The 12,365-nt window shown below is 49.8% G+C and overlaps 2 protein-coding genes across 2 annotated transcripts in view; one reads left to right on the top strand and one right to left on the bottom strand.

Moving 5' to 3' along the window:
* The first annotated feature begins 72 nt into the window (after positions 1-72).
* Positions 73-2,501, top strand: CDK5R1 (cyclin dependent kinase 5 regulatory subunit 1). The gene has a single exon (XM_024219165.2). It carries the CDS (start codon positions 73-75, stop codon positions 982-984), a length of 912 nt encoding a protein of 303 aa, XP_024074933.2. The 3' UTR covers positions 985-2,501.
* A 4,215-nt stretch (positions 2,502-6,716) lies between these two features.
* Positions 6,717-12,365, bottom strand: part of MYO1D (myosin ID) — a 337,265-nt gene continuing 331,616 nt past the window's right edge. The window contains exon 22 of the mRNA XM_026658646.2: positions 6,717-7,782. Within this exon, the coding sequence (XP_026514431.1) occupies positions 7,626-7,782 (157 nt within the window). The 3' untranslated portion in view covers positions 6,717-7,625. The remainder of the gene's footprint in view (positions 7,783-12,365) is intronic.

Below are 12,365 nucleotides of genomic sequence, written 5' to 3'. Positions count from 1 at the left end.
GCGCGCAGGGGACCCATCCCGGCTGTTGTCCCCCCGCTGCAGGGCCGGAGGCGGCGGGCGCCCCGCGGCGCCATGGGCACGGTGCTGTCGCTGTCCCCCAGCTACCGCAAGGCGCCGCTGTGCGAGGATGGCGCGGCCGGCGCGGGGCAATACACCGCGGTGCAGAACAGCAAGAACGCCAAGGAGCGCAGCGTGCGGCGCAACCCCATCCTGGCGGCGCTGCCCTGGAAGCGCATCGCCGCCGTCTCGGCCAAGAAGAAACACTCCAAGAAGGTGCAGCCCAGCGCCGGCTACCAGAGCAACGTCGCCCACCTCAACAGCGAGAACCTGAAGAAGTCGCTGTCCTGCGCCAACCTCGCCACCTTCGCGCAGCCCCCCGCGCAGCCCGCGGCCCCGCCGCCGCCGCTCTCCGCGGCCAAGAGCGCAGCGTCCTCCGGCCGCAAAGCGCCGCCCAACCCCAGCGCGGCCGGCACCCCGAAGCGGGTCATCGTCCAGGCCTCCACCAGCGAGCTGCTGCGCTGCCTGGGCGAGTTCCTGTGCCGCCGCTGCTACCGCCTCAAGCACCTCTCGCCCACGGACCCCGTCTTGTGGCTGCGCAGCGTGGACAGGTCGCTGCTCCTGCAGGGCTGGCAGGACCAGGGCTTCATCACCCCGGCCAACGTGGTCTTCCTCTACATGCTGTGCCGGGACGTCATCTCCGCCGAGGTGGCCACCGACCACGACCTGCAGGCCAGCCTGCTGACCTGCCTGTACCTCTCCTACTCCTACATGGGCAACGAGATCTCCTACCCGCTCAAACCCTTCCTGGTGGAGAGCTGCAAGGAGGCCTTTTGGGACCGCTGCCTCTCCATCATCAACCTCATGAGCCCCAAGATGCTGCAGATCAACGCGGACCCGCACTACTTCACCCAGGTGTTTGCTGACCTGAAGAACGAGTGCAGCCAGGAGGAGAAGAGCCGGCTCCTCATCGGGCTGGACCGGTGAGCGCCCCCCGCCGCTGGGACCGGGGCACCTTTGTGGTGCTTTGTTTTGTCAGACACAGGTGGCGGTTGGGTGGATCTTGGAACTAGCCGCCCAGCCCCCAGCTGGCAGCACTGACCTTTGAACACTTGCAGCCCGGCTTGGCCTCCAGCGGCGCTGCAGCCACAGGGGTGGGTGTGAAGCTGTTGTTGTAGCCAGTATCTGTTTGGTTTCTGTAACTGCCTGGAGATCCATTGCTCCCTCCACTTCTTGGGCCATAGCACCAAGTGCTCAGTGGGGGCTTGGCTGTCCCTTTGCCCAGACAGTATCTGCTAGAGGCATTATCCACGCAGAAGTCTTCACCCTTGTGAACAGGCGGCTTCAAAAAATGACTTGAAGGAAATGCTGGCCTTTCCTTTCTTGAAGGGCCTGGTGGTGTGGGGATGGGGTAATCCAATGGAGTCTTGAGCATCTGGCATTTCACAAAGGGATCCAATGCTTTAAAGCTGGCGGGGGTTCAGAGCTGCACAAAACGAAGAAAATTAACCTTAAAAACAATCAGTATCAAACTCCAAAAGGGACTTATTGCATGTAACGTGTAGTTAGCTGGGAAGGCGAGTGGGGGAGAGGTGGAATTGCACACACCTTTGACTCTGCATTGGTGGCTCACACAGTTAATTTTCAAAATTCCCAGATTCGGGAAAGCCCAACTTTGAGCAGGCAAAACAGTGCCTCACAGGCATAGAATTATCATTCATGATCAGTGCTGCAGCCTACGTCTAAGGCGAGTTTGGAATGCTGTGTCACCAGCCAAGGCACCAAGAGGTGAGGTGGCCAGGTTGGGATTGGTGAGACCACACCTGTGGCTATTGTTTTGGTTTGCAATGGCAAATAATTCTGTGCTAGTCAGTAACATGACTATCTGCAGCCCACCCTGGTCCTGTCACAAGTGGTGGACATTATTCTATTCATGTTTTCTGAACTGCAGCAGTAGTGGTCTGTATTGATGTGTCCTACTGTAGGGTTTAATGGCACTATCAGTTGCTTTCCCTAGTCTACCTGATCACTCTGTGTGGAATTGGGCCTATTTATGTCTGCTGTTTACCTCTGATGTCAGCGTGCGGGTACAGCATGTTTATTGAAACATAGGGGACAAAGAGGTTGTTAAAATAATTTCAGAAAGAAAAAGCTCATCACCAAGTGGGCAGAGGGGACTGGGCCTTACAGCCTACACTAGAAATAGTAATGCAGCTTTTCTTTCCTTGGAATCCTACTGATTGAGTTAACCATGTCATTTAAAAGACCAGGGTTCCTGGTTCTAGATGCTAACACACACTTTAATGCTACTGAAAAGTGAATTCACTTTTGGGTTGAAGCTCACAGGTAATCTTATCCTCTGGCTTTATAGCTTCTTACAGTGCCAGATGGTGAGGAAAACCAAGACTAGTGTTTCATTGCATGTAATATGGCTGCAGACACAGACTGGTTTGAAATCTCTATAGGCGTCTTCAAATCCAACACTAGGTTTAAGGATGCGGGCATTCTGGTAGCGGGGGAGGGGAGGGTGGGCTTTGTATTTAACAGGGTTAGAACAGATTGTACTTGCTTCTCAAATGAGCAGCAAGCACATTTTGAAATGTAGAGGAACAAAGCTGTGAAATTAAAGGTCTGGACATGAGAGGAGCTGGACTTGCAAATGAAGGGCGAGCCTGCATTGCTCTAAAGCTGAACCATTAACAAACACAGACCACAAGCTAACACTTCTTCAGCCAGAGCTGGAAAGAAAGGAAATCCGCAGCCACTTGATTAGTGATGGGTGGGAGGGGAAAGGAAGACCTATTAGCAAAAGCAGGGGGAAAAATAAATTCTCCTCTTGGTCTTTGTACATATTTGTCTCAGCTCCCTCCATTGCAGAGTTGCTGTTCTAAATGGATGGTGTAAAATGTGGCAGTGTGATGTCACCTTGTTCCTAAGGTGGACTGAACAGGTCAGATCCTATACGTCTCTTGAGGCATTGGAATAACGGACTGGCTTCCAGCTTTGTGTCTGGGAGAGGTGTTTTCTTCTCTCTCCCCCCTCCCCCCCTTTATTTATTTTGAAATGAGATTCACGTTTCGTGAGTGGTTCTGGATTAAGGGAAATAAATGCTACTGTATTATGACATCAATGTGAAATGTATTGTTCCCATTGTGCACTGATCATAAGTATTGTGTTACAGATCAACTGATATACTTGAGTGTGCAAGCAATGAAAGAAATTTACATGCTGCTATAAAGAAAACTTTTAGAACAAAAAAATACTAACTTACAAAAAACCCTTCTTTATTCTTTCATCATGGCTTTGACAGTGATATTGTGCATGCAAACAGAAGCATTGTGTGTCTTCAGCAAACAAAAACAATCTTACAACTTTCTGTTGTAAACCCATGCACAAAAACAAACAAACAAAAAAACCCACAACACAAAATAGTTCAGTATCTGAGCTGGCATTTTCTCATCAGCGCTGGGGATTGATAGGTTCTTCTTACCGTGCACAGTTCTTAGTTTAGTTCTGTTCCAACAGTTGTTAAAATTGCAAATGAAAACAAGAAAACAACGTGCCATTTTTTCACTTGAAATTCTTCATCGATGTACATTTGAAACTGCTAATGATACATGTATCTGTATGTTGGTTTTTTTAGTGCAATCTCTTCTGTAGATCTTTGTTGACCAAACTGGTGGGTATAGTTACTTATTAATTTATATTTGTCTCATTTTGTATGTGTGTACAGTGTGTTTGTAAGTATGTGTGGTTTATAATCTGACCGACTGTCATGAAGCTCAGTGTGCCTGTAATTTAGCCCCCTCCCCTTATTTTTATTTATTTTTGTACTGTGCTGATGAAATAAAATGCACTGACCATCCATTACATGGAAGCCGCTTGTAGCAGAGTCTTTTGTGCAGCAGCCCATGTGTGTAAGACCCCTTTCACAAATGATTCATGCCATTGGAAAATAATTGGATTTGCCTTAACGATAGAGGGCTTAACACATTCGTTGTGCTAGAGTCTTAATCATGTTAAAGTCCCTGGGTTCATGGCTTTGCTGTTGGTTGTCGCACAATCTCCTGTGAAGTGAGGAGACTGGAGAGCACTCTCTTTTGAAGGAAATTAGACAGGCAGAGGAGAGACATGGCCTTCCTGACTCAGCCCATCAGAAGCTGCACAAGGATGCCTGCCTCCCTGGTACATGTGTATATGGGGAGTAAACCAGGATAAGGACTGTACGTGTCATAGGGTGAGGAATGTCCTGAATCACACAGCAAGTCTGTCGCGCTCATCCGGCAGTCCTGCAAATGCACTTTGGGTCTCTGGTCTTAGCAGTGGCACAGTAAGAGAAAGCAAGAGGCTGAATTTGTTTGGCCTCTCAGATTCAGTTTAATTAGGGCAAGTCATTGACAGAAATCCTCCCATTTCCTGTTCTGCGTGATGGTCTCAGACAATGGCAGTTTGTCGAGGGGTGTTCTGGCCGGGTTAGTCCCCTCATTTGTCACCTAAATTCAGATAAGCCCCAATGAGCAGCAGATGTTGAGAAAGTGGTAAAGAAATGAGCAAGACAGGAAATGAAAACCTCATTTCAGTCCCTAGCTCCACTGAGGCCTGTTTAACAAAACAGCTTCTATATCATCAAGCCCTATACTAAGGACTCCAGGCCGCCCCCCGGAGCATTGTTAGAGGTCAGCATTTTAACTTAATCAAAGCAGGAACCACAGGATGCGCTGCCAGCAGTACGTGAAACATCACTCTTCTTCAATAAACTTCTCAGGGAAAACCCTGCTCAACAAATGCTTCTCTCCAGTGTGACTTTTATCTCCACTATAAGAAAGGGAGACCAGCAATATCAGGGTGCAACTAATAGTGCTTTTATTTATTATATTGAATTATGTAAACAAAACAGAACAGTTTCATAATAGCAGGGCTTTTTCCTTTAATATTTTACAGTATCAACTACTTAAAAAAGGTTCATTGCATTATTGCCCCAGGCTTAAAATCAGAATACAATTTAGAAATAATTAATTTATGGGAAAAACATGATTATATATATATAAACCAGAACAGGCACAAATCATGTATTTCATTTCATAAAGACACATACAATATCCCCCCCTCGCAGTGTTCTGAGATTTCCTAAACACACCCATCACGATTCTATACAACCATTTCGGCGGAGGGCTACTGTACCAAAGTGCTAATTAAAACTCTTCCCACTGATGTGGCTACTACACTAGTGATACTGGGGAGGCACTTGGGCAATTACATAAAAAAGCAAAAAGTGCAAATGGAAAGGCACAGCGGCTGGGGAGGGCTCCCCTTTTCTTCTACAGCTTTATAGGGATTAGAACCAAATCAAATCTTCCTTCCTAGCACAACAGCTTGAGAACTGGCATTCTTCTGCTGCGAAGCAGCAAAAGCCAGGGAATAAGTAGAATGAGAGGTAAAGGCCCCTTACTGATAACCTATCTGCACGCGCGCACACACACGCACACACACACATTTGGCATGTGTAGGAGCAATTGCTTGGCTGGGTAGTCACTTCCACGCTCCTGGTTGCTCTAGGGGTGTTAGGCCCTGGTAAAGCAGCCACTAACAGTTAACCTGCATTGGCCAACAGCCATAATTGCTTCTTCCCAAAGCATCGGGGGGATCTGAAAAGGCCATGAGCGTCCCGGGCCGCAGGATCTCTCCTGGCCATCCAGTGCAGCAAACAAGGAGAGTGAGCAGGTGCCAGGGTGGCTCTGGGGACTCCTGCTCCTCAATGACAATGGGCTGCTCTCGGTGGGTCTTGGCTAGAGGCCACGCACTGCAATCATGCGATGTACAGCAGGGGAAGGGATGGAGCAGCCACAGGAAGGGGCTATGCCACAGGGACTCTGGCAAACACAAAATGGGAAATTAAGCTTGTCCTAATTAAACACAGCTCTGTAGCTTCTCTCCTCTATTCCAGATACCAATTAATCTTAGAGTCTCCCTGGCAGTGGCTGGGCAGAGACACTGTTGTGACCCACGTACCCTCCCCTCTGTTCATAGGGTGGCTTTGCATTCACTATGGAGCAGGATAGCTACCATGCCCTTGAAGAGGGGAAGTGCCTCTTCAGGCCCCCCCCCTTTTTTTGGGGGGGGGTTGTGCTAAAACATACAGATCTGAGAGCTAAACAACTGCTCCAATGAAGCCAGGGACTGGAGGTCCCTAAGATGGGTTCATTGGGACAGATCCCCCAGGCAGGCCTTGTACAGCACAGAAGACTGGAATCCTGACCTGACCAGCAGTGCCAGAATTGACCAGCTACAGTCTCAATAGCCCCATAATGTCACTGTCTCCCCCATTAAAGTACCACAGTAGAAGCCTGACATACAATCCACTGACATTAAATAAAAAGCTGGTTAGTAATTCTGGCAGAGGAGACTGGAGAGATGGTAAAGCCTGCACTTTAGTGCCCTGTACCAACCTGGGGCACGGAACACAAGGGTACGGGGAACAGACACGCAGGCTACGCACCAGCTGCTAACAGAAAGGCCAGAGAGAGGCACAGAGGGGCTCCATGGGCTTGTGCTGAAGGTGTCCAATGCATGGCTAAGGAGGGTCTCTAGTCAGCTGCAGAAGAGGAATCTCTCCATTTAAGAACAGGGTTTGTGGATTTCTCTCTATGCTTGGACGGAATTGCCCAGAGTTAGTGTATACAGACTCGAGAGCTGTGGGCTGGGTCTCCTCGGACCCAATGTTTCCAGAGCCTCTGCACAGACCCTGGAAAGGAAACCTCCTTAACCCAACCGTGCAGAGAGCTCAGCCAGCATTCACCTCAGCCCTCACTGCACATGGGTCATGCAAGGAGAATGCAGGCTGGGAATCCAGAGGGTTTAGGAAGCAGTTACCACTTAGGAAAGACAACAGCTATGCTCTATACAGCAAAGGCAGCCTAAAGCCCTCTGCATCTATAATTCCACCCCCTTGATGCCAGTGTAGCTCCCCCACTCCCTCCCTCCTCACAGGCCAATAGACTTCTTACAGGAAAAGCAGCAGGCTTATTTTAGAGATGCATTTATAGGTACCTGCAGCAGTCACAGGAGCTCTGACGGAGAGGGGCTGGGGGGAGTGTGGGTTCTGTGCCTTCCGCAAGGGAATCCAGCCCTTTGCAAATATGGTTCCCTTTTCAAGGGAGATTTGGCCTTTCCAATTCAAGTCACGTTACTGCTGGACTCCTTCCCCGAGCCCCAGTCTTTGGTCCCAACAGAGGCTGCACAATATTGTGCGATTGAGACATGGAGATAAACTCAGAGGGGAACGTGGGAGAGGGTTAGAAGAGTGGGGGGAAGGGAGGAAGCCAGGTGTAGCAGTGCCCATAAGTAAATGCTCTCGGCTGAATAGCTCAGAAGCAGTTTCCTGAGTCCAGGCCTGCCAAGCTGGGCACATCTGATTGGCTATTTTAAGCTCTGGTGGATGTGGCAGAGAAACTCTCTCTTGAATTTGGGCTGGATAAACCTCTAGCTTTAGAGATCTGGTTAGGTGCATGACTGCAAGTCATAGCTGAGCATTTCTAAATGAATTCCCTTGAAAAGCTCAAGGCACAGGGAGGGCAACCTAAGCCCGGGTCTGTCTCCTTTCAAGGCTCTCTGCTCTAGTGGAGGTGATGCTAATTCCCTGGCACACACAGGATGAAACCTGAACGATTCTTGGTGAAGTCTGGCTGGGTCTGGTTGATCCTGGTTTCCACAGAGACCGTGCATTTCCTACCACGCATGCTGCACTGGACTGGATTGGTAACACTGACTTGCAGATGGCGTTTCTCACTGTAGGGCAAAAAGAAAACAAGAGCATTAAGAGATGGAGCCAGAAACGGACTCGATTACCTGCTGAAGAGCCTTTGCTGGGACTGTCGTGTAGTTACACGATTAGCAACAAGCTTCCTTGACCTCAGTCATCTCCTATCACCATGTCCAATGCAGACCTGTACAGGTCACCTCTCAGCAGCTTTGAGGCCCCTAATCAGAACAGCCATGGAAAACAACAGCTACAGTCACTTCCTTTTCGCTAGATGCTGATCTACACTGTTCTAATCCCAGCTCTGACAATGGCTCCCTTGGGGGTGCAGCAAGTCCCCCTCTACCTGTCCCATTTTACTTCTAATTTAACTCTCACTCAAATCCCACCTGTTTGCATGGAACACTCCGGAGATTTGTATCTAGAAAAAAGGAAGCGCTCCCAGGAAAATCACAGGGTTCTCCCACCATGTCGTGCCTGTTCAGGGGACTACGCTGAACTGGTCTCAGTTAGTCCAGACTGGAGTCTGCAGCACAGAAATCACCAGCACTATCAGTATCCCCGTTCTTGAGGGATTTAGTAGAGAGGCCAAGAATGAACCAGAGATAGGAAAATTATGGCATACTGGTTAGAGCACAGGGCAGGGACTCAGGCGACGTGGGGTCTATTCTTGGCTCTGTCACTGGCCTGCCAGATGACCTTGGGCAAGTCGCTTCACCTTTCAGTGCCTCAGTTTCCCTATCTGTGAAACAGGGATAATTATATGAACCTCATTTGTAAAGTGCTTTGAGATCTATGGATAAAGACACTATAAGACCAAGGGATTATTACCACCTGTGAATCTTCTTCCTGGTACCCTGCATGTCCGACAGTCTGACCTGTGAGGCGTGCCCCTTCTTCCTGGGCCATGGAGGCAGACCAATAGATTTTGGCTGCATTTAGGTGCCCGAACCAGCCCTTCCTGGAATTCGCCAGCAGTCTCTGCCCCCATAAACCATGCAGGAGCCCAGACGAGCCCCTCCTGGATATCACCAGATCAATAGCTTCCAAAGCTGACAATGTTTTACCCAGAAAGGTGAGCATGCAACCACCGAGTAGAGATACTTGTTGTCACAGAACTTTGGGGATACAAGAAATCGCCCAGCTTTTTAATTCTAAACTCAACTTTGACGGAAAAGACCATTCAATACAGAATGCAAGTATTCAGACTCCAACGCAAAAAATGCTCCCTAGGGCAGGACAGACCAAGTTCTCCTTTCTCCCATCCCCTCTGTGCCGGGCGGTCAGAGCTGTGGGATGTACAAAGCAGTTTGTACTTGTGGGAGGATGATCCCAGAGGAAGAGCCCCTGCCTGCTGCTGACGCAGCACATTCTGCAATGCCCTGGTATTTCTCCTCCCGTGCTTTGTCAATGTGTGGCTCAAGGCCCCATCGCTGCCTTACAGGAACTCAGGAGGTGCCCGATCCCCTTGGAGAGTGTGGATGTGCCTGAGGTCTCACAGGCCCCTGCAATGTTTTTTCTCCCTTGCTCCATGCACAGATCCACAGGCTATGCTGTGCCTCCAACCTTTACACAGGCCCTCGGGAGGATACCCCTGAGCGCTAGCCCTAGGCCTAGGGACAGCCCTTATCGGCTTTGCTACTCTTAGACTGGGACTCTGGCTTCACCACCTCTTTCTCGCTGTGCTTCTCCAGTGGGGCTAAATGAGTGTAGAGGCTTGTTGGAGACGGTGGGAGCCATACAACCAGCAGAAGTTTGCTGCAACTCACGGCTGTTTTTTCAAAACAAGCCGTTATTCAATAGTCAACTAGACTACACTATTTTAGGGTCCTTCAGTTAGAATGGAAAAGCCAGGCTTCTGCATATGTCCACGCTGGCAGCATTGTCTGCCTCTCTGGCCCAAACCATCCCTGGAGAACCACGTTTGAACTCCATGTTGGGAGTCTGGACTACAAGTGGCTTAAGCAGAGTCACTGCTCTCAGGAATCGAATTGTATCAGTGATGAATGGAGGTTGTCATGGAGCTCAGAACACGAACGATGGCTAACACCTGTCTTGTCAGCATTTTGGACTCAAGGCCCACAGTTAGGCCATCCTGCAAGAACTCCAATTCCTCTTTCACTTTGGCTGCTCTGGCGTGGATTCACCTCTCCTGGCACACGCTGCGAGTAGCCTAGGGAGCTCAGTTCCCTGCTTTCAGCTTCCCCACTGTTTGCTTTAGCAGGTTTGGGTTTGGGTAAAGGACTGGGCCATATCTCACAATCCCTTCCATAGTATTCAAGTCAGAGGAAGCTTCAGCTGCACATTAATCAGGTCTGAAACTGCGTCCTTGCAGGGCCAGTAAGGAGCAATCAGATTCACCAGGATTTGTTCCCCAGGATCTTCTTCAGTGTTTTCATCCATAGTGGAAAGGGAGGGAGAGAATAAAGACAGCCCGACCGTCATTCCAGGAAAGCACTGACGGCTTGTGCTCTGTGACCTCGTCTCTGCAAAGAACCTTTCAGAGGCTTGTGGTGCAAAAGGCCCACAATGAGAAAGCTGCATGTTTGGAGGGACTTGGGGGGACAGAGTCTGGATCCCATGACATTTTTCAAAGTGCCGGTCTGCTGACCTGCTTCCCTTGAGGTGGGGACTCTGCTGGAGCTTAGAGTCTGCTCTGCCTATGTCAGGAGCCACTTCTTTGCGGAGTGTGGGTGCACTGGTGGTTGTCATGCCCTGGCTGTGGCACTGATGGTGGCATGGCTGGGACCTGGTAGTTACAGGCGGCTTGTTGAGAGTGACAAGCAGCCTGATGGCACACAGCCCCAGCTAAATTTATACACTCTTTACTTTCTCCTCCCCCACCCAGACTCTGGAGTCAGCCCCCAGCCCTGGAGACTGGTGTCCGTATTGATCAGCCTCTCTGGTTCTGACACTAGAAAACCTCACTGGAACTTTGGGGGGCAAGCCCGCCACTTGAGGGAGGCATGAACCAGTTTTGAACACTAACTCATATATCCTGGTTGGATGAAATTTCCTTCTGGTAGGAAAGGAGAAGCTTTGGGAGGGACCTCATGGAAGTGGCCCATTGCAGAGTGTCCTGCTTGCCCAGGAGTGAGTTAAGGTCTGGAGGGAGAATTCCCAATGAATCACCCAAAAAGACCTTTTCTTTTCTGTCCTCTGAAATGAATCCTTGACCTGACTGATGTCTAGGGTCACTCCCAGGTACGGAAGGTGCTGAGAAAGCTAAGGATGATTCTTCTCTATGCTGATCAGGACCCTGTGCTTCTGCAGGAGAGAGTCTGTCAGATAGGCCTTGAAGGGCTGCGTTCTGAGTCTGAGATCAGATGAGAGGATTGTCCAAAAATGATAAATCTAGAACCCTCTCTCTCTCCAAGGTACGACACAAGAGCTACTAGGATGTTCGTGACTATTCAAGGGAATTTTCCCGCAGTGGCATGCCCTCTTTCACGGTCTCCAGTACCCCATTGTGTGAAGTGGTGTGCTCGCCCACACAAAAGAGAATCTTGGAAGCCTATGTTGGGAGATTGTTTTGGATGTGGGACACCTGACGTCAAGTGGGGACCTCTGGCTGGAAAGTCTTCCAGAAGAGTCCTATCCATAGTTCCAGGGCTTGTTGAAATCAGACCACCTACCTCTTCCAGGTTTGCAATCTCTTTGCTGCTCTCTGTAGGACAGAGAGCCTCGAAAAGAGGAGTTAAAACCAAAGGATGGCTTTTGTAATTCTTCCTGGGCTGATCTGAAGGAAGGGATCTCTTCACTTTCTCCACTGCTGTCCGGACTACAGAGGGGAGAGTTGTGTGCCTGATCCAGCAGTTCGGCGTGGACCGAGCCCTCTCACTGGCCAAGAATGCTGCCCTCCTCCTTTGCAGGGCTGCAGGGGAACCTAGCATGCCTGTGCCTCAAGGCTACCCTGCGCTGTGCCCAAGGAGCTCCAGCATGTGGGGCACTCTGTGCCATGGAGCACTCTGCACCACATGGCTCTGGCTGGAACGTGCAGGAGCAAGAAGGGCACCTGCAGCAATTCTTCCTGTCCCCTCAGCCACCGCCCAAGTGGGGGAAGTGGATGAAGGTGTCGGAAGGAGCTGGCCCTCAAAAGCCCCAGGAATATCAGCCTTAAAAAAAGTTCCTCCTATTCCCAATCGGGCAAGTTTTCCAATTGATTTGTAGGGTTTAAAAAGACTCCCCAAAGCCCTGTCACAAGCAGAGCCCCTGGCAAAGACTGCAGAGGGACAGAATTCCAGGAAGGGTGGTTCCGGCCCCTGCCCACACCCAGCATCTAGTTATCAGCCTCCACAGTCTGTGCCAGGAGCAGACCAAGGGGCTCTTCTTGCGACAGGGCCTTGGGGAGCCAATACTGGGTGGATTGAGGGGAGCTTGCATGCAAGGATTGTCCATTAGTTCCCCTGAGCTAGTCACTTTTTTATTTAAGTACAATTTGGGAGAAAATAGAAAAAACAAGTAAAAGTTTCTAAAAAAAATCAGAGACATTAACATGTCAAATGACTAGAACCGATCGACACTGAATCCTGCCTTTATGCACTGAGCACCCACACATGATACATCAAACGGGGCACTGCCTGAGATCCTAAAGAATGAGAGATCTGGATTC

This window comes from Terrapene carolina, unplaced genomic scaffold (assembly GCF_002925995.2).
Source record: "Terrapene carolina triunguis isolate 2854851 unplaced genomic scaffold, T_m_triunguis-2.0 Scaffold495, whole genome shotgun sequence".
Taxonomy (NCBI): Eukaryota; Metazoa; Chordata; order Testudines; family Emydidae; genus Terrapene; species Terrapene triunguis.
This window is presented reverse-complemented; position numbering and strand designations above follow the sequence as displayed.